The 22,843-nt window shown below is 39.1% G+C and overlaps 2 protein-coding genes across 2 annotated transcripts; one reads left to right on the top strand and one right to left on the bottom strand.

The window, feature by feature from the left end:
• Positions 1–1,453: 1,453 nt before the first annotated feature.
• Positions 1,454–12,722, bottom strand: pias4a (protein inhibitor of activated STAT, 4a). Its single transcript, XM_068320309.1, has 11 exons — positions 12,696–12,722; positions 10,511–10,892; positions 10,295–10,379; positions 10,161–10,202; positions 9,303–9,393; positions 6,858–6,986; positions 6,240–6,345; positions 5,798–5,871; positions 5,485–5,645; positions 4,933–5,084; positions 1,454–4,858 (listed from the first exon to the last, which is right to left on the bottom strand). The coding sequence occupies exons 1-11, from the start codon at positions 12,720–12,722 to the stop codon at positions 4,584–4,586; spliced, it is 1,524 nt and encodes a 507-aa protein (XP_068176410.1). The 3' UTR covers positions 1,454–4,583.
• Positions 12,723–16,005: 3,283 nt separating this feature from the next.
• On the top strand, positions 16,006–17,681 carry foxq2 (forkhead box Q2). Its single transcript, XM_068320470.1, has 2 exons — positions 16,006–16,506; positions 17,222–17,681. Exons 1-2 carry the CDS (start codon positions 16,006–16,008, stop codon positions 17,594–17,596), a joined length of 876 nt encoding a protein of 291 aa, XP_068176571.1. The 3' UTR covers positions 17,597–17,681.
• The last annotated feature ends 5,162 nt before the right edge of the window (positions 17,682–22,843 follow it).

The raw sequence follows: 22,843 nt of genomic DNA, 5'->3' as shown, positions 1-22,843 counted from the left end.
GATCGATGACTGCAGGAAAAAGAACCTTACGCTGGATACCAACATTATCCGTACAGAACGTTTCCACTAAGGTTTGAACTTGGAGAGTGTCTAAATGAGAGAAAAGTCTGACTGGTTTACAAAATTGCATAAAGTGTGTAGTGAGAGTTATAGAGCTTTTAAACAAGTACAGTAATTGTAAAAAATAAAACTGATTTCGCCTATCGCGGATTGTTAGAACTCCACTCCCGTGATAAGCGAGGGACTGCGGCCTCTCCTTACGTAGGTGTGACGTCACTCACTCAAAGAGCCTTAACGACATTTTACGGCATTAATGGTCAGTGAGCGGTAGAAGATTATCCCTGCGGTTACTTTAACAAAGTACATTTTCCTGTCAAACAAAGCCCTACTTGGCTTTTCCTCTACATGTTCATGCATTTACTTGTATAAATACGTCTGTAGACTCCTGGCGATTCTCTGAAAGCTCTCAGGTTGCGGTCGCCCTTAAATCCTGAACTGACCATTGCTATAGGATACCAGCCTCATTGTGACTTTACTGGGTTTACATTTCACTTCTGATGTACTGTAGATATTATATGTTTACAAAATAAAATAAAATTTGGGCCGGTGTATCTGGCAGTAGGTGAAAATAATTATATCCGTTTAGCTCCATTGACAGCGTCATCCTAAATGAATTGCAGTCTATTTCAGTATATTTGAACACGAGGTGTGTATAATGGTCATGATAAGGCCTCCGCTGTTTAGTTTTAATTGGGTATGCTTCTGAAATATGCTTGTATAATGTCAGTGAGTACAGTACTATATATAAGGTGCAAAGCCCGTGACGCCACCCAGTGGCCAGAAGAGGGACAGGCTGTTTATAACGGGTATCTTTGAAAATTATACTGTTTAAGACAGTTTCAAAATATTAAAAAGGACAATTTTCTTATCCAAATTTACGTGCACTTCACTCTTTTTTTTTAATTCTTTAACATCACTTGATATGTAAGGCATGCAAATTTTCCGAGCGTTTTTCTTAAAATACTGTATCAGGATGTGCTGTAATGATTTTGCACTATTTTTAAATATTTTGTATTAACATATTTTTGTAAGCTTCAATATACAACAGTCTTTAAAAAAAATCTAACAGTTTCCATTACAGATCAATAAATATTTATAGCTTCAGCCTTTCCTGTGCAATATGTCACTCATCTGTCTCTCCCTCAATTGTGTCACGATTCTAGGGTCACTTCTACACTTATAGAACATAGAAATGTCTTCTGAACTGCCAAAATACATATGTTACCATGAAGACTCCTCAGGGACTATTTTGCTGGCTAGATTTCTATAAGAGTGAATTTTATTTCACGTTAGGTTAATCCTGATGAGTGGTGCAGACATCAGTGCTGGAAATAAGATGTGGTAAAACTTCACACGGATTTGCTAGTTTTCCAAAATAAAACCATGACACACATGTTTTTAAGAACTGATTTTAATTAATTTCACACATCAATAACAGCTGTTAGATTAGGAGTATTCAAATTGTACAGTTTTATTCTGAACAGGCAACAAATGTGTCCCCGGATCTGAAAATTTGGTACAGGACATAATCTCCACCTGAGCCAGTCCTCCAAGAAAGCTGTGGCATCAGCTTCAGGCGCTGCTGCCATCAACAGTGACTTGTCTTCCATTTTCCTATAGGAACAGCTGGAGGCCATTCATGGCTTAATAAAATATTTAAATTTTATTGTCTTTTAATATGAACATATAAAAAACACACAAAAAAACATTTACATTATGGATTGTAAGCCTCTGCCCATGCTACCTTATGCATTATGAGAAGAAAACAAATGCCACTACAAAAGAACCAGACCCCTCGCTTTCCTGTTCCTGAACAACCTCATCTGGCTCAGTTCCACAGAAGCAACCAGTACCAACACTCATCTTCACCCACAAGCCCAAGACATGATCAGATCTGTTTAAATAATGACATTCTATACCCTATACCTATCAACAAATGAATTCACTTTTAAATGTATAGTAGTTACTTACAAATTGCCAAGTTCGAGACAGGTATTAGAGTACTTTACATAATTTTGCTTCAAAACACCTCAGAAGATCTGTTTTAGGGACAGACGGATGTGTTACAGGCAAAGTGCAATCAAAAGATTTTGTGTGGATTATCAAAAGTGTTCATCAATGTATTGATTTTGTTACATCAGTGAGAAAACGAGAATAAAAATGGAAGACCAGATTTGACTCAACCCATATTTTCCTATCATCAACCCCATAAGGGTGCACTTACAACAGTGAGGCCCCGGATCAATGAGTGAAAGTCATTTCTCCTCATTTGAGGGAGGAAAAAGAAAATGGAATTCTGTGCTGATTGAAGAGTCACAAAGGTATGAGAGGAACTGGAAATATCCTGCTCCAAGCTTGTCAAGAGTCCGGTGGGACCCTGATTCGACATTAGAATATCTTCTGATTCTCACACTTTTGGATAATTGAGGATAACCATCACAATATTCAGGGATATATTTTAGTAATACTTATCATTCTTGGCTTAAAAATACTTTTTAAAAAGCCAAAAACCTGTGATGAAATGTCTGATGGCAGTGATAACAGCTCTACCATCAAAGCAACATTTTCTCATCATGGAACAAATGTCGATGCCATTCCTACAAACAAACCCAGAGCTGCACTTGTAGCCCAGGAATCCTTATCTGTAGAGCAGCCATCGCAGACTAACAATAGTCGTGCAGATGCAGCACAATATTAGTTGTAAGCCCACAGCATGTAGCAATTAAAGTCTAATTCTATTCCAGCAAATAGATGTGACCTTATCTATACTATAAAGGAAGCCGAGAGGGATTGTTGGTTGGAGCAGCTCCACTTGTTTCAGACACGACTATTTGTAATCCAATCAATGGCTTTGAGCTTGGTGGGGCTGCACTTATCGACACTTCATTAAGTTTCGTTGTGTCAGACATGTTGAACCCACTGCAGCAAAGTGCTCTGAATGGTGCTTTGACCCAAGCTGGATTCATTCCGAGGGAAAAGAAAAGAAGCATAGACTCATTCTAACACCCAAACCACAGCAGAGTTGTCAAACCTTCTGCAAAAAACAGCTCCATTTTGTACAGAAATACAGCCAAATATTATCTCGCTTGAATAAAAACAACTTAAGAGAATGTGAAGCAATTAAATATGGTATGTCCAAAGAATGTTGGGGAAAACGACAGCATTACCGCTCTATAGCTTTGACCACAGGTTTGTTTCTGCCTCTGTGCCCATTTCTACAACTGAAAAGAACTAAAAACGCAATGAAGAAAGAATCACAATATTCTAAGACGGGTCTCCTCTGGTGGCCAGCACAGCTAGCCGTAACACAGCGGGTTCCCATCTTCATCACACACACACACACAAAAAAAGGCACCCAGCTCAAATAACCACATCCTGTCAATGGATTCATTAAATTCACCTGCTTTGGCACAGCTGCCATTCAGTGATTCTGAAGTGTTTCTTCCATGTGCAGTGCTGACACATCACCCCTGAAAATCCTGTAACAAGATGACCACAGCAATGTTCTACACAGTGGCAAAGTTCCACCCACTACCTTTTGTTTCACTGCCACCTAGAGTTTGATTGGTTATCCACAAACTAGCTCACTGTTCAAGACTTGGTTGCTGCAGAGGGAATAGAGCTGCATGGAGCGATGGAATTAAAAACTTAAAAAAAAAAAAAAAACATAGGAAAAACAAAATCTCCAGTGTAAAAATGGCTTCAGAATGACTCAAATTCCACTGTTCTTTGCTTATTTCTAAAACTAGTCTCTGGTCAGTCCGCTAAGTTTTAATGACTGAGGTAGGTTCTCCTTATCTAAGGACAAAATAAGAATGGAAAGCATCACACACAGAGGCCAGTATTGTGTTCTGCCCTTTCATAATTAAGATAAATTCCTGAAAATAACATTTCAAGCATTTAATTCAATCTCCGAACAAAGAAACAACAACACAATGAAAGACTTTGCATCACAATCCAGATATTTCTGTCTCATCTGACAAAGGATTTATGTTCTTTTCAAATAGTTGTTTTGACCTACCAAAAACTACCGAGGAGCATCCATTTTTAAAGTTGCCTGTAATGTGACAAACTAAAAAACCTTTGCTGCTCAACATTTGAGTGCCCATGGCTTAACAAGCCTGTAGGTCAGAGTCAAATACAAAGAGATGCATTTCTAGACAGGGAATGGTCTGGAGAAAGAGGAGGAAGGGTGATGTTGGGGTACTCGATCCATTCAGTCTCTTTAGTATAGGCAGGATGGTACAGATATTCACTGCAAGGTGACAGCTGGCCAAAAATATTTAAAGTTGCTTCCAGTGGTGTACAGTACAAAGAGGACTCCTATTCATTCTCCGTTGAAGATTCATACAGTATCTGTTTAAGTGTGTCGTTTTGTCTGGATATAAACCAGAGCTGCAGAAAGGCTCTGATGTTTGGACATAATGGAGGGTTGTTGCATCTAGTGATTACTGTGATCCTGTCCTCAATGTTTTAACCCACTGCCTCTTTGTGTCAGTCTTCGAGGGGACAGAGCTGTGCTGTCAGTAGGCAGTGACCAGGTCTTTATCATAGTTGTATCGCCCCCTCTTTGGGGCAGGACTGTCATCGCTGTCCTCAGAGTCCTCACTGTCTCCTCTTGCCCCGCCCCCTTCCTCCTCAGAGGAGGAGTCAAGAGTCAGATCTACCACTGCACCTCCTCCTGGGGCCACAGCAGTCCCTCCTGTGACTCCTGTCACACTCACGGAACCGTTTCCAGACTTGGCCGTCAGGCTAGTGCTGCTGTGGGCCGGCGAATGGCCGTTTACTTCAGGAATCCCTGCGGATATTTAAAAAAAAAAGGATTTATAAAAGTTCACTACATTGACAACAAGATGCTAAACTGGCACTTACATAAATCAACAACAGGATACTCTGGCGTGTTGCTGCGCTCCCTTTCTCTGTCCCTCTCCTTCTCGTCTCTGATGGGTCGCCAGGAGCCGTCAGTTAGATACTCAATCTCCTCTATGTCCTCACTCGTTTCTTTCAAAATCTCAGATAGCAGTCTGAAAAGCAAAATTCTGGTTAGTCGCCACACATGTCACACGGTAATGAAACTGAATTCTGAATCTGAACAGGCAACATGAGTTCTAAATAGTTGTCAAAAAAGTTTTCTTCTCCAAGACTATTACAAGACACTTCTGTCATTCAGCACCTTAAAATTACTTAGCTATTGTACTTATCACACCTCTACGCAACTCTCATGTCATGCAAAGCATTCAAACAATGACATCATAGCAGGTTCATGAAATACTTTCAATACTCTAAGCTCCATACTGCTTGAATCACCAAAGCTGGAGAGTCAACACAGATAGTTGAAATGCCAGTAATAACATTTTCTGAACTCTTTTCAGAAAAATATGCTGCAGAGGTAAGATGAGTCGATGCATGTTTCTGAGTTCTCACCCATCGATGGTGAGCAGTTCAAAGGGGGCAGGCTTGTCACAAACAGGACAAGTCCATGTGGGCTTCTTCTCGTTCATCTGCAGGAAGAAGACGGCGTCGAAACACTGAAGATGGGCACAAGTTAAAACTCGACAGGGGACACCGATACGCATCTTCACCAACTGGGAAATGGGAGAAGAAGAAGAAAGATACTGAAATAATCATGATTTACAGCTGGGTTTTATATAAAGCAGTAAAACAAACAGAGCCGGTTGTGCAGTAAGAACTGACCTATCCACTTGCAAGGATGTCATTATTGTGAAAGTGTACTCACTGGACAGATGAGAGAAACTCGAAGGCCTGTGGTTGCAATTTCACTCTCTGGGTCAAATCGTAGTTTGTCTTGGACTATGAAGAAAATAACAGAAAATGTGTCACAACACAAAATCAGTCCCAATATCTTATTGTGAAATCATAAACAAAATTCAGTCTGCACAGCATTAAAAAAATTTTTTGACAGCAACTAAAACCACATTGTCAATTAATTCCCTTGGCTTTGCAAGTTCACAATCAGAAATTTAACTTACAGTATGGCTACTGCAACAAGTCACAGCAGGCAAAGGACAATCTGACTGTTGTGATGCTAATTTCTTGTATGTGGCAGGCAGTTTGATCTCTTGAGCAAAAATATCCAGAGCTTAAATCTTCTATGACAGCTTTTCATCCTCTTTTGTGATTGTGTAACCGTTCAGCCCCATGGAAGAAAATAAACTTACTGCGTTCACGACAGCGTTCTGCACTCTCAACAGAGCACAGCTTGAGTTGGCTGAAGAGGTCTGCTGCAGTGAATACCCTCACTAAATAGACTGCCACAGAGTAGCGCTGAAAACAAAAAGTAGTTGTGAATGCTTATTTCAATACGTACATCAAAACAACCTCATAGTTACTTCTAAATAACTCGATTTGGGCAAATACCAAGTATGTGTGAAGATTAATTGAGATTTGAAAAAGACTTCTGTAGTTAAAGCAAGTTTAATACAGGCTTCCATTATGCTATAGTGATCGAGACATACAGTGTACATATCCTAAAATCTGGGGTAATGAAAACAACACACCAATTTAATAGCTTAAAGAAACTTAACAACTGTTTGCTCTTAGCTTTCATACTACTTAAGCGTGATTGGTTTACAGCTCTGAATAAGCATGTCAACAAGACTGTCAGCATTTTCATCATCCCTCCAATTGCTCACCTGGGTCAGAAACTGCTACTGAGGAACTTCCTTTTTTGTAGTTATCCCACACACAATTAAGTGAGACACATGTAACACTCAAAACTACAAATCACAGGCTGCACTGGTGCACTAAAAATATGAGATTCAACATCAGACCCTGACCTTGCCAAAGTTTCCCCAGGTGATGGTGATTCTGTTGGTGGCATTGGAGAGATGTAACCAGGGAGTGATGTTCACAGGACGACAAGGACGACGGGGTTCAACACCAGGTTTATTTGAGGGGTAATAGCCCTGTAGGAACACAAAATACAAAATAATTCTGTAAATTATGCAACATAAATGTAGAATGTCAATATTATGCATGCATCAGCATGCATTTTATCATATTTGACATCCCAATGAGGAATTTGATATCTAAAATTATGTCCAAATAAAAAATAAATTGTAGATTTCTTCATTTCAAATGTTACTAGCATTACCGTGATGTAATAGACTAACATTCTAGCCAAAAAGCACTGTTGATATCTATACTGACATTACCACTATTAAATGTTAAAACTATTTGCCATAACCCATTATTTGCTCAATTTCCCAACAATTATGCTGTAGCAAATCAGCATCAGCATTAGTTAATATTAATTTTCACATTAACTAATGAACAATTAAGCAAGAAATCTACCAATACAACTTACAATAAAGGTTAAATGCAGTCAGAGACTGCAACATTCTGCGACTTACCCTGACCTACTTTCAGGGTAGGTCAGGGTACCCTGAAAGTAGTACCAGACTAGTGCATAGACTCGTGCACATAGAGAAGGCCAGTATAAGACAATAGATCAAAGCTCCTGCATAGGAAGATCAACGCACTGATCTATGGTCTTACACTGGCCTTCTCACTCATCTTTCTACCTAATCCGGTTCCTGAGTGTACTAAAGTTTAAATTTGACCTTGACCTAGCTTTCTCAAGGTCATCCTCTCATTTTCATCCCCTTTGCCACCTGAGTAATCTGTTTTTGTTTCATCTTTCTATCTGCAACGGTTGCGAAGATATGTGGTATACGAACGGACGGACAGATGAACACATGAACACTGACAATTACAATACATCACCGCTTTGAATCGGGATGTAACAATATACAGAAGCAGAACAATAAAGGTTCATAAATGAGAAACAGGTACACTCATGTCTGTCTTTTGCCCTGTGGGCCTGACAGAACTACTATGTGAGTTACGCAATGTCCAGGACTGATCTAGAGTTGCAGGCTTTTCAAAGAATTTCTCTCTGTTTTAACAGTAAGCCGGCATACCTTTAATCTCCAATTGTAATAGAACGATACCTTCCAGCCAATGAGAAGGCTATGGTTTTTAATCAATGTTATTGAATGTGTTTTTTGTTTTAAACATCAAGTCTATACACTTGATGTTTAAAGTGTATAGACTGAGTCTATACACTCAGTATTTCCAAGCTGTAATTGTAGAAATCCAAAATGTCAGATAAGCATACATCTGGAGCTGCATAGTAAAACATCAATTTCAATTCCCTGTTTGTTCCACGTATACAGCATCCTCCTCCATGTAAAGTGCATAATGGGTGGTGAAAGTGAGCATCCCTCTGAGTACTTTCATGGCATTGGCAAAAAATAAGCAATGAACCAAGCTGTGTCAAAATTTCCCACCTTAAGTAATTGCAATATTAATTCATTTAGGGGAAAAAAGTCATTTGCATTGTAATATTTGTAAGGAATACTTCAAAGCCAATAACTGCAAATGTTTTTTTAATGAGCCTTCAGACCTGCTAACCACCATGTGTGTTCAGTTTTAGAGCAGTGTATTTGATGAAGACAGCACCTAAGTGTGCCGTGATAATTAAGACTCAGTTGGTATTTGAATCACTTTAAGCCCTGTTGAGACAGTAAACTAAATATTAGGGTTGAGTAGGAAGCGGAGCTTAAATTAATCTTGAACAGATAATGTACCTTTAAGAAGCATGAATCAACAGAGTACATGCACTAACATCCATACTTGTGATGAAGGGCCACCCTAGGCTGTGGCACTCACTGCAACACTGGACAACTAAGCTACTGAAAAAGCTGCCTCCTCCTGACACCCACACACCCTGACTTCACAATACTCAACATATAAGGCATGGAGCCTTTGAAATGTGGGTTAGGTTGGCTTTGCATGGTTAATTAGCAGGCTGGGTAGTGTGCATTAGCTCTTTTTACTAATCCTACAGCTGCAGCATTAACAAATCCTTTCACTTGTATCTTAACTAACCAGTGTCCACATTCTTTCAACTGAATTACCTGAAGTACTTGGCCAATCCCGCCAACGGTACAGTTACACTGCACGATATAAAGTCTATGCCTGACACTCTACTGTCAACAAATGTGCTTCATCCTATATTGTACCTCAGCAGAGTGGGAGTGACAAGAATATAGTTGCAAAGCTGAAGACCTAGTTCCATGCTGGCTCAGCAAACTGGCTATGTATATTTGCATGAATCAAAATAAAAAATTATAAAATATATTGCAAACATTATTTGACAACAACAGACCAACAGTCCAGCTCAAGTTTTTTTTGTATTCTAGAGTGCAGCAACTCACCGGCACGTGACAGTAGGACTGGTTGACTTTCACAGCAATATTGGGAGGATACTGGTCCTCCTGAACACCAATGGAGTCCGTGTAACAGATTCTACAACAGAGTGTTATACATAACAGGGAGGTAAGCACATAAGAATTTCTTTGATTGTTTGAGACAATGAAATACTATATATACTGTTTAAAGGATACAGTGCCTTGCGAAAGTATTGCCCCCCCTAGAACTTTTTGACATTTTGCCACAAATCAGGCTTCAAGCTTAAAGATAACAAACTGAAAATACTTTTGAAGAATCAACAACATGTGAGACAAAATCGTGAAGTGGAACCAAATTTATTCAACATTTTATATTGTGTTTACAAATAAAAAAACTTAAAAGTAGGATGTGCAAAAATATTTGCCCCCTGTTCTCTCAACTCAGCTAAGCAACTCCAGAAGTTCCCTGATGACTTCTGAATGATCCAGTGTTGACCTAAATGACTAACAATGACAGAGTGCCCCTGTGTCTCACATTTGCATATCCTACTTTTCAGTTTTTTATTTGTAAACACAATATAAAATGTTGAATAAACTTGGTTCCACTTCACGATTGTGTCTCACAGGTTGTTGATTTTTCAAAAATATTTTCAGTTTGTTATCTTTAAGTGTGAAGCCTGAAATGTGGCAAAATGTCAAAAAGTTCTTGGGGGGGGGCAATACTTTCGCAAGGCACTGTATTAAGGGTAAATCTCTTTTCTGTGAATTGATATTTTTATGTTCTTCTTATTAATCAACAGCACAGTGAATGGCAGAACCTGTACATTGCAGGTAATATACGTTAAAATATATATTGAGTCTCAATAAGAAATAGCACATACTTACCTAAGAACCACTTGGATTGACCTAATTCCTGGACGAATTTCACTGAAAATATAGAAGGTCACAAATGCTTGTAAGCTATAGAATTTAAATGTCAACCTAATGTTGAAGACATTGAAGGAACTTTGTGTTCTTACCTTGCGTTTCTGATCTGTTCTGCTTGGCCTAGTGTTAACTCAAATATGCATTGACTGTCCTGCAGTTTCTCATTTGTGTGGGCAACTGCAAGTATGTATGGAGGTACAGTCATGGTAGAAACAGCAATACTCATGTTTGACTCATTTAGTAAATACATAATATTTCCATAGAACTGTTGTAAAATAAATAATGAATACAAACATGGACACACTTACTTAGCTCAGTTGGTGGCAACAATGTTTCCAAAGTCTGGTAGAAGGGAAGTGGCACCAACTTGACCTCTGGAGCAGGTGTGGGAATCTGTTTGGAAATGCCATTGAGGTAGTCTGCGCCCTGAGAGGTGGCAGTGGGAGAGGAACTGAGGGATGAGTAAGCAACTGAGATGCCCTCTGGACGCCGTGCTGCAAGCCAGCCAGGGGTTTTAGGGAAACGTGACTCGTACAGCTGCCTGACATTCTTCAGAAGCTCTGGGCTGTATTCCGTCTGAACTAGCCTCAGCGCACGCCCCACCAGGTCCTGTTTCAGCCCACTTTTGCTGCGACCCATTGAGGCCAGCAATGTCTGCAGGTCTGAGACCCGGAAACTTTTGACCATGTTCTAGAAGGAAGACAAAAATATGAAAATAAAAAAATCCAAACAAGAAACAAAAACATCAAAACTGAGACAATTTTGTTCATAAACAGAGAAAGTCCCATTTAAGGTGTATCGATACTTCAGCTTTGGTTTTCTTCTGACTACTAAGCACTTAAATAAATATACATTTTATTTTCTTTCCTGAATCACTTAAGTGTGTTTTTTTTTTAATCCATTCACACTTTGACTTCAAATACCTCATCCACTGCATGTGTGTTTGGGAGGGAAATCAGTGTCTACCTGAGATACATGAAGTCCTTGCATAAACACACCAAATTAACTGGCCTCAACAGGCTATATGCAATTATTTTCAATTTATTTGATGTATTTAGCAAGATATAACAGTACTACAGAGGCTCGAACACACCTTGCAATTGGCATGATATGGTCAGAAGTCAAACTGCTCCTGATTCTTTAATTATGGACATCACATTTTCATCATCATATTCTTAAACTTTGTCAATAATAAGCAAATTTTAGAAATCTGAATCTGCAGTAGCATTTAAAACATACGCACAAGTGAACCACACCATTCCAATTCATTTTATTAGATACGCAGCACATCAAGTCTGTTTTTACTTGAATTTTTAAAAGATTACCAATGATAAATCTTCACAAGATCCAACAGGATTTGGCACATCCTGCAAATAATCAGCAAGCAGTGGAACAAAAATTGATCACTGTTTTAACCAATTTGAAAAAAGTTTTTAAAATTAGATAGAAATATGGTTAAGTCAGTTCAAATGTTTATTTAAACAGCGCACCGATACCTCCCATTACATGGAATACACCTTAAATGGAAACAAGAAATTTCTGCAAAATGCACCTTTATTAAGGTCTGTTCCCATCACTGATGTTCAGCATGTTTATCAAACCATAACAAGCACAAACTGTTCAGATTAGAAATACACAGCATGAAGGATCGAATAGGAGTAGAGTGTTAATCTGTGGTGTTGTGTCCAGCAACTAATCATTATAATAGTTTCTTACTGGTCCGCGTCTCAAGGATTTGCGCTTCCGGGGTCAACATAAGACAAGCCGCAGAAGCAGCACCAACTAGAATACTATAGGGTAACTAGTGTTGAAAAGAAGATTGTTGTTTTAAAAAACCTGAAATGTCTCCTATGTTTCAGCTCTGTCTGATATTGTTGAGTTGGACTTCAGTGACACAACTGTATGATGTCAACATGACATTCTCAGAATACCATGGCTCTCCGTGGGGTTCAGATGGACTAATGTAAATGCAGGAGTTGGGTTAGCATCACAGCTATTTCTTTAGCATAATTTAAATAACGTATTCATGCTTGCCGTGAGCGGCTGGTTAGCTTTTCTAAAGACCGGACTGTCGGTATTCAATCATGAGAACCGGATATTTTGACAGGTGCACAGTTCCATAAATTACATGGACAGCTATAGGTAGACAATTACAAGTCCAATTATATCAAAAGATAACACACCGGAAACATGGTATCAAACCCCCACGGGCTTTATGTTCTCAACGTTCGTTTTCTGTATCTTCCCTTTGAGCCAACGTGATGCTAGCTTAACAATCGCACTTGCTTAGTTAACACTGCCTAGCGGGCTAAGCTTCATTAGCCGCATGAGACAATTCGTCTCGTAGTGAATTTAATGTACCACATATGTACGAATGTAAACCCTTTGCTATATTCACACAAAGCCCACATGTCCCTCACGACTGTATTCAATTTCAAATACAGCACCCAGGCCCGTCTCCCACCAAACCAAAGCAAGCCAAGCTCTACTTGCCATCGCTTCCACCAGTTCGGCCGCCATCTTCGTACAGCAGTACCGCGAGAGTCGGGGAGGACGAATACTCTGTCACCAATGAAACGCCTAGCCTGTTTTGATTGACGTGCCTCTTGGACCAATCAAAACACTATATTAACCAGCGCAATAAACACAACATATCAAAGGGGCGGGAACACGATATTTAAAGTCACAGTGCAACTTTTTTAAAAAACTAAGAGACAGGTCTGATTCTCAAAATAGGCCTCGCTATTGATAAATAATTTCACGTGTGAAAGCATTTTGATACCCTTGACGATTCGGTTTTATAGTGTGGAGGTTTTGTGAACGCGCGCACTAAAAACTATTTAAATTCAACGTGGATGTAAAGCACGGGATGTGAATCTGTCTCGGTCGCATGGGCTGTGCAATCCAGTCCGGGGGAAATAATCCGTTTCATGTTGTTCACCCAGTCGTGAGATGTACATTTAATGCTTTGTCTAAGGTACTGTATGTTCATAATTTAATTAAAACGGGGAACTGACAAAACACACGTATACAGCAAGAACAGAACAGTCTTACCTATTCAAAAGACAAGTCTCATTTAATGGGACACTTTTAGTAAAATAAGTATGCTTAGTATTAATTTGATCGCTGTGGTGATCCATCTGGGCATTTTTAATTGATTGCAGTTTCATTTCATTCATTGAACAAACATCTGTGTTTAAAATGTTGTAGGCAATGACAATACATATATATATATATATATATATATATATATATATATATATAGTAATATATATATATATATATATATATATATATATATATATATATATATATATATTTGTTTGTTTTATTCCCCCCCCAGTATATATACTGGAAAAAGTTTTTGTTATCCACAGTGTTTGTATGTGTGTGTGTGTGTGTGTGTGTCTATATATATATATATATATATATATATATATATATATATATATATATATATATATATAGACACACACATACACATACACACACATATATACGTATATATATGTATATATATGTATATATGTATATAGAGAGATAGATGTGCGCATACAGTGTGTAGAGGTAGTTACATCCCGCTTCAAAGCGGTGATGTATTGTCATTGTCAGTGTTTGTGTGTTCTTCCGTTCGTCCGTCCGTCCATCCACCAAATATCTTTGTAACTGTTACAGACAGAAAGATGAAACAAAAAGCACATTACTTGGATGGCAATGGGGATAAAAATGAGATGGTGACCTTGACCTTGAGAAAAATAGGTCAAGGTCAAATTTAAACTTTTGTACATTCAGGAAGCAGATAAGATAGAAAGACGAGGGAGAAGGCTAGTGAGTGTAAGACCATAGGTCAAAGCTAGTGCTTTGATCAATGGCAGTAGGTCAGAGCACTACCTCTGATATTTGATCTGTGCAAGTAGGTCAGGGTAATTTTGAATTCAGGGTTGTCGCGGGATGTTGCAGTCTATGATTGCCGTGTATATTCTTTGGCTGAAACAAACAGAACAAACCACAAAGCACATCAAAGCACATACATTGGTGAGCCTGATGATATAAAATTATTTTACTGTGGTTTTGTGAATGTATGTAAGTCTGTATGTAAAATGTTTTAGATCCCAGAGATTAAAAGTCATGAAACATGGAAATAATGGATTACAATAATTTTCTGAATGGTTCATTAAATTTGTGAGTGATACTTGGAAAGTGTTACTCAAATTCACTAAAATACCAGGAGATACAGAATGATTGCAATACAACGCGGGCAAACTGTGTTATATGACCTTTGGCAGAAATTTTATACAATAGATGTGTTTTGGGCATGCATGGATTCACATGGATGAATAGCACAAGGTTGTAAGATGGACTGAGTGGTTTGGAGAACATGTCTTTATTGTTAAGATCTCATTTAACTTAAATTAACTTAAATGCAAATATTGTTTCTATAAACTCTAAATATAAAATGCACAATTTTTGTTAATAGTTATGGTATAATTAACATAAATCTGATATTTGAGCAATCTATATAATTTAAAAATTTAGTGTATTTTAATCTAAACCACAGGGAAAAAACATTAATTAATATAAAAACAAATAAAGTACTAAATAATTTGGAAGTTAAGTTAAATCAAACAGGCCTGGTCAATAGTAAAGTCATGTACACCATTAGTGAAACTTCATTCAATAACACAATACATATCTTTACATAACTGTTCACTGAAATTAAAAAGAACACATCTCATAAAAAAAACAAAACTCATATACCTCATCTCTCATGATATAATTGTTGAACCCTGTCACAATCATATGAATCTTATCAGTAGACTATGTGCTATAAAAATTCATTCCTGTGGCAATTGACACAAAACTTTTCATTGCATAAAGCAGCTAGGAGTTTAAAAATCAGTGGACACAAATTAAAACAGGTCATATCAACAACCAGCAAATGACCTAATTATATTTTCAGTCTAATGCTTTGCTGTCCTTCTTGTGACCATCAGTGTTTGTACAGTACATTCATTCTCTTTCCAAGAAGGGAGACTCAGCTGAATGTATTTTGTCTCCAAAACACCGAACATGACTCATTTAATTACTGCTCTTAGGTAATTGAACCACTTCTTCACGCAGCATCCACATGGAGAAAACAATGTTAACAGGATAACACTGCTATCTGAAAGGCCTTTGATTCTTCAACATCATCCGCTACACGACATGTCTTACTAAATCTTGAGTGTTTAATCTCCCGTAATTACAAAGATTTGCTTGGGTTAATAAAAATAATCCGCCTCAATTGAGACCCCCTACCTAGACCTCCCCTGTGCCTTCTTTGCCCCTTTCTGTGAGGGATAAATTCACAGTCATATAAATACAGTCACCTTCACAACCCCGGAGCACAACTATTTTGATTCATGAGCAAAACGTTGCTGGATACTGAGAATTTTTTTTTACTGTCAGGTTTATCAGAGAGGTGAAGAAATTAAATTAGTAATTGTTGCTAAACAAGGTATCCGTATTTAGTCTTAACCACTGACGTCATTTCTGCGGGTCGAGACTGTGTCGCTCGTGAGCGCATCAAGGTTAACAACAGTTGAGAGGCTCATCTTTATCTGTGATCTTGTCAACAGCACGACTTCGACGGAAGACGCGAGGGGCACTGAGGCGTTCAGTTTACAAAGGGCCTTGCACTTTAAAAGGAAAACAGCCATGCTGTGAAATTCAGACACAAAATTTTGAGAAGACTCTTCAAGATAAGTCATTCATCAACTGTTAATTTTTCAACACCCGGTCTGGAACTAATAAAACCTCTGCAATGAGTCTGAGATATCTTAATTCAGAGATGACAATGGAGGACAGAAGCAGCTGCAACAGTGGGAGAGAAAGGCTTGGACTGAGCTTTACTATTGACTACCTTCTGTTCAATAAAGGAGTCAAAGGTTTTAAAGAAGAAGCGACAGGAAGTCGTGAAGCAGAGCAGACAACCAACAACATGCAAAATCATCAGAATCCTAAACCCAAAGAGGTGGGGATTCACTCTGAGAAACAAGAGACGTGGATACAGAGGTCAGAGGTAAAGACCGAAGAGACGAAAGTCAAAGAAAAGGAGGGGGATGAAGTGCAACAGGAGAAGGGGGAGGAGGAAGTGACCACCACCATATTTACAATCAGCAGTCCAGAGAAGTCGGCGGACAAACCCAACCAGTCGTACATCGCGCTCATCTCCAAGGCTATCCTGGCATCAGAGCAGAAGAAGCTGCTGCTCTGTGACATCTACCAATGGATCATGGACCACTACCCATACTTCAAGAGTAAGGTACGCACATGTCAGTTTCCTCGTGTTTTTCCACGCGCTTGGAAGACACAGGCTGAAATACAGGATATAGCACAACGAGAAAGCAAAGGTTGCAGGTACCAAGAAATGTATGTCAGACCGTGAGACAGAAACAAATACGTATAGTAAATAGACACTATGTCGGTCTGCGAGACTATTTTGAAAATGTTTTGCAGAGTAACTTTGTGAACTCCTCACAGCGACCGATGAGGCGAACATGGGATAGTAAATGAGAAGCCCATGTACCGAAAGACTGGCATGTTCTGTTCATTCACTGAAACATTATGTGGTCACCATTTTCACAAATTAAGTGACCTACTTGGCACATGTAATCTGTCTGAGTGGTCAGGCAATTAGGTACTCACAGGGACACTTGATGATCTTCTTGTTGGCAAATTCACAAATAAAGTAATCCTGTTGCTAGGTTGCAAACTGCCTCTGCCTCTACCAGGTGCAACAACAGATTGAACCTGGCCTAATCGTCACTTGTTTGACGAGCTAAAAAAGGTAACTGAGGGTGTTGTGTCTTACTGTGATCATATCAAGTCTTGACACGCTATCGCACACCCTGCCAACAACAGGACAAGGTGACATCCTGAAGAGGATCAGTGATACCTAACAGCCACCTTTGCTAATTTTTAGCTCTTACTTAGTTTTCAGGATATAAACGTCTTCTTTTCTTCACTTGCTGCTACAGGATAAAAACTGGAGGAACAGCGTACGCCACAACTTGTCCCTGAATGATTGCTTCATCAAAGCGGGCCGAAGTGACAATGGTAAAGGCCACTTCTGGGCGATTCACCCGTCAAACTACCAGGACTTTTCTAAAGGGGACTACCACTGCCGGAGGGCACGGCGAAGGGTTCGCAAGGTGGCGGGACAGATCCCCATTTCCACTCTGGGCTCCCCATACCATCCCACCCTTGCCCAGCACCACAGATCAGTCTGCTGGTGCTTTCCTCAAGTCCAAACTCTGCCTTTATCTTGTTTGACGCCCAGACTCTACTGGCCATGGTCCACAGCACCACCCCAAACAGGGCTCCACCTCGGCCTACGTGCCTCTGTACCTTGAGAATGAGCAGCTTGTAATTATTAGGTATACTGTCCCATTTGTTATTTAATGTATCATTAGGTGATGCTGCAATCAAAGGGCACTTGTGAACGATGTTATATTATAGTCTGCAAGTAAAGAAACTGGTATGTTTACATTTTTAGGCTGTTCAATTGTTAAGTTAAATGTATGACTATTACCAAGCTGCATTTCTTTAATTTATATTCTGATGATTTCGAATAACAAGAAGACAATATTATCTTGTAATGTCATTAAATTATACTGTATAAATAATACGTATCTTGCAGTGTTTTTAATAAGCTACCTCAGTTGTTTCAGATATACCTCTGTGGTTGCACTTGCATGTGTGTGCAGACAGTCCTAAAAGTGAGCTCAAAGCTAAAATACCACCCGGTGTTAGATGCTAATTAGTCAAAATCTGCCAGAATGCAAAATCTTCTTCCTTAAGAGACTAAAATCAAGCTTTCCAAAGCTGACTCCCAAGGGTGTGAGGCATGATAATCTGAGCAATCCCAAATAGTTTCAAGAGATGGGAAGCTTATCACACACTGTAATCGGTAATCGCTGCTGCAGAAAGAGGGGGACCATTAGAAGTTAAAGCTGGAGGAAGCAGAGAGACGGAAGGAGGCAGGGAGAGCGGGAGGGGAGAGGATACTGGATTACTTGAAGAGGTGGGATGAAAGAAGAATTAGCAGAATAGAAACCTAGCAGCAAATGAAATAGGGAAAGATACATTGAAAATAACATTGAATCACCATAAAAATGAATACAATATGTATTTCATTATAAAACATTTATTTGATTGTTTTAAAATGACAAAAGCAGCATATAACAGTTGCCATAAAAATGACATCTAAATCAAGAAATATTCAGTGACAAGGTGACACCAACATGTTGTCATAATAAGAATCAAGTCAATTTTTACCTGCCTGACTCACATCAATAGTGACATTCCTCTCTGACTTGCAAAGGTTGGCATTTACATCCACAGTGCTCCAGCCTAAGAGGATTAGGTCGTACATTGACTTTGTGAAGTTTGTTTGTCTCAGCCCAAGTGGGCTTCTTATTTGCAAATAATTGAATATTTGAATAGAACAATATTTGACCTAAAACTTGATTCTAAACAGACAATGATGCCAGAGGGATAAAGCATAAGGGAAGCAGGCAATAGCTATTCACCACAATTGTTTTCTGGTGTTGCTCATTAGTACAATGACAAATCCATCTAATTAATTTTTGTTCACCAAATCTTCCTATCCAATGCCAGCAGCTAATTGGAGACCTAATTTGTTTAATTCCCATGAATTCCTCTCCGCATCAAATCCCCTTCAATTCACCAGCTTTAAGGCTTTAATTTGGTTGCATATGTTTGCTGCACACACACACACACACACACACACACACACACACACACACACACACACACACACACACACACACACACACACACACACACACACACACACACACACACACACACACACACACACACACACACACAAAATATGTTAAAGGCCAGGATTTTACATTTCACACACATATATAGCTCAAAATCTCTTTCAAAAACAAGGTTTTTACACATGCATTTGTTCAAACAACAAAACTCATAGGTGTTAAGAAGCTTGTTGACTGATAGTGAGGATGATGATGATGATGATGATGAATCTTTGAGGAATTTTGATATAATTTATCAAAAAAATAATTAACCTTTCATTTATCACACAAACACAAAAATTGTGAAAATGCTATCAGTAGCGTTCCACATACACATTTATGATCAACTATCTAAAAGAATGCGACTGAAGTCAAGGGCTCTGTGTGTGTGTGGTTTGTGTGTATTCATATGTGCTTGTCATTTTGTTAATCTAATAAGATGAGCGGAAGGGTGTCGGGGGCCGTAGATTAAGGCACAAAGATTTGTTCCTGATTAGCTGAGAGTAAGTAAGAGAGGTAAGAAGATCAGTCCTGCTGAGATAGCGATGAAACATTATGACCGTGTTTTAATACAGGACATTTACAACATCATTCCAAAGCTGATTCCCATAAGCTTACATACATTTCATTAATGTGACTACAGACTGAACATACAAGAGTTCAGCCAACGTAGAACGACGCTTGTAATTTGCTGAAGAATCAATGAGGTCGTTGTGGTTCTCAGTTTGTAATTTACATTGTTGTCTAATTCATGGTAACCCATTTACTCAACCCTACCTTTTTAAAAAAATAAAATCAGCTAAATAAATTTTAAAAAAGCATTCATTCAAATCTTAACTGTAATTACACAATCGATAGAACTTCATTCATTGTGTTTACTCAGAGAAACTGGTCTTGGCTAGTTGCACAAATTACATTTCGCCTTATACACTTGAAAAATATGCCCGGTTGAGTTTTCATTTTAATTTGTAATCTCAGTTCCCCTGAAAATAATCAACACGAAATATTAGTGGTCTTGATTTGACAGCTAGGGATTGTTGTTTGGTATTACTACATAGATGATTTGAATTAAATAACTAACCATTTTGAATTCCACAACTCTTTAGGATAATTGATATAGCTGCTACTGAGAACATTCATTTGGCCAAAAAACACTTAGCTTTAGATTTCAAAATAATTAGTGAATGTATAGAGTTCAGGACAGACTGTGGTATATTTTTTGTACTTGCAGTCCTCCACTAATAGCACTAAGTGTGTCTACCATTCATTAATTGTGAATTAGTATGAATAACACTATATTTACTGGTATTTTGTAAAGTTAATGATAAAAGTGGCTGTCAGATATTTGAAAACTGTAATAAGCTTGTCAATAGCCTGTAGACCTATAGGATGATGAAGGAAAAAAACATCAGTTATACATAAAATGTAAATAATTTATGGTATGTTAAGCATTTTAAAATTTATTTTCCGTCATTGTTCCGCAGCACCTGAGCTCTAAAAAGACCCACAGCCTGGATAACTCTAAATTGCAAGTCTATTTGAGAGCATGATTGCTTAGAAGTAAGTAGTATTTAAGGCTTAGGAAGCTCTATAGTTGGACCCAAACCAGCTGCTATTTTCTGGTTGTGTCCTCCTATGAACAATGGCCTGGCGTTACCTCGGCTTCAAAGGCTCCATAATAGTCAATCGATCAGAATACGAGGCGCTATTCTGCAGATTACTGTTAACAATAATTTGCCTCCTAGTGCACCATTGCCATCTTTGAAGCAATGTTTTATTGCCTTTTTTTTTCCATCTGCATCTGTCATCCCCGAGGTCCGCTGTTTGATCTCACCCCACCAGTGTCTGCCTCCCCGGGGTCGCGTTGACCTGTTGATTGGCAGCTGTGATCAGACATATGGTGGGACGAGGCATCGACCGCAGCTCCCCGGAGACTAAAACAGACTAGTGGGTTTTTTCCCCCCTCTTTGGCCGCGCCGCAGACCTGGACCTGCGCGCCGAGGACGAGGTCTTATCGTACCGCTAGATGGCGCACTGTGCAAGCGAATGCACCAGGAGCTTTTTGGACATTATGGTGACTAAGTTTTCTTCCGTTCTCCCTTCTATTATTCAGGCCCGTGTCATACAGTGACCGGACATTTGAGCAATTCCAAAATTCATGAAAATTATCTATATTTTTGATCTCAATTTTTCCCAATGCTGTTTTTATGGGATATTTTTTTTCTGTTCTAGAGACACTTCCATTATATCACAGTGGCACAAAATGGCAGGGTTGTGCAGCCACATCTTCAGATATGACTTCTCTTGCAAATTATCATCATCCAGCTGTGAGGAGACCAATTTGGGGTAGCTTGACCCACACTGAGCAACCCCCCCCCAAATAATCCTGGTTGTGATGTGTGTTTTGGTGATTCTGTGTGTGATCTCAGCATTCACCATGCAAAACACCCCCATCTCTCTTCTTATAGTGAGCAAAGTGTTGTCATGGCAACGCATCCCTGACTGGGGTCTTGCGCCTATCCTCACCGACCCTGGTTGGTGACCTCTGACTTTTAGGCCATGGCCAGGGTCAAAAGGCCAGGAATGACCAGAGGGCAACAAGAGCACTTCCATGATTGGCACTCGGACACACACGCTGGCCCCTACATTTATAAAATTGTCTCCCTCCCAGTTTGTACCTCTCATTTGCATTCGTTACAGAGCCTCACCGCAGTGCTTTGCATTGCGTTTCACCAGGTAGCCATGCTAACAGCTATTCAACAATCAGTGTTATAGAATCTACATTCAATACTGCTACATGTTTCAGGTTCCTGCGCGTTTGCGTAAATAGTGATGGTAAAATGCAATCACAAGCAGGCCGGGGATGCACCAGAGTGTGATTCTTCTCATGGGGAATAATTACACAAACTTAGGTACTAAAAGTCATGTGACCTTAGCCTTCTGCACCCAAATAATTTATCCCCCTGGCTGATAGCTCGTCAATATCAATTTATTAATTCAACAGTTCTGGACTGATAAAAGGTAGAGTGCACAGTTAGTCTGGTAGAAATGGGGAATGAGGATGAATTTTACAGTGCAGTGGTGTGAGGGAAGGGAAAATGTAGAGACTGGAGAACAAATCTAGGGGGAGAAACAGCACAGGGGTGATCAATGGCAACATAAAAGAGAGAGAAGCATATTTGCTGTGCAAAACTGGAACACCATCACTCATTCCAAGATTATTGAACAAAAGTTAGGAAAATTAATATACTTATTATCACCATATTAAAAATTAAGATTGAAGACAGCATACTCATTGTATTGATGTCCAAATGTCTCCAATATATTGATCAGCACAACCCAGTTTTTCTCTGAGTTCTTAGGGTTGAACCTTTGCAACAGTACAGGAAGAAAAAAATGTGTTTTACATGAAGAGCAAATTATGAAAATGAAGAGAAAATTATGCAAAGGAAAAACCCTTTTTTCCAAGTCCATAAGCTGAGAACCCTTGGTGTTGTCATGTGAGAGGATCATTTCCTGGAAGAAGCACCTTCCGAAACAGAGAAACTAATGACAAAGGAGGTGATGTGACCTCTTGTGTGTGACATATGCTGACCCCCCAGCACTTCTTTTGCATCCTGATTTTTTTTAACAGGGTAATGAATATGCATCTGGTACAGAGTAGAACACATATATCATCTCATGTCCACAACAAAACAACCAACCTGGAAGCGAACCTATTCCCAGAGCCATTACGTAATATCCCTGAAGGAGGCTAAAAGGTATTTTAACAAGACCGACTGCTCTATGACCTTTGGCCTCTTCTCAGTTGAC

The sequence above is a fragment of the Antennarius striatus genome, chromosome 7, assembly GCF_040054535.1.
Source record: "Antennarius striatus isolate MH-2024 chromosome 7, ASM4005453v1, whole genome shotgun sequence".
Lineage (NCBI taxonomy): Eukaryota > Metazoa > Chordata > Actinopteri > Lophiiformes > Antennariidae > Antennarius > Antennarius striatus.
Note: the sequence above shows the minus strand (reverse complement) of the source record. Positions and strands in the feature narration are given on the sequence as shown.

Excerpts from the sequence above, each read along its gene's own strand:
- pias4a (XM_068320309.1), bottom strand. The coding sequence starts at position 12,722 with ATGGCGGCCGAACTGGTGGAAGCGATG. Across the intron at positions 5,872-6,239 it reads AGAACGCTGTCGTGAACGCA|TCCAAGACAAACTACGATTT; the intron begins GTAAGTTTATTT and ends TTTTCTTCATAG. Across the intron at positions 5,646-5,797 it reads GAGTTTCTCTCATCTGTCCA|TTGGTGAAGATGCGTATCGG; the intron begins GTGAGTACACTT and ends CCCATTTCCCAG.
- foxq2 (XM_068320470.1), top strand. The coding sequence starts at position 16,006 with ATGAGTCTGAGATATCTTAATTCAGAGATGACAATGGAGGACAGAAGC. Across the intron at positions 16,507-17,221 it reads ACCCATACTTCAAGAGTAAG|GATAAAAACTGGAGGAACAG; the intron begins GTACGCACATGT and ends TTGCTGCTACAG.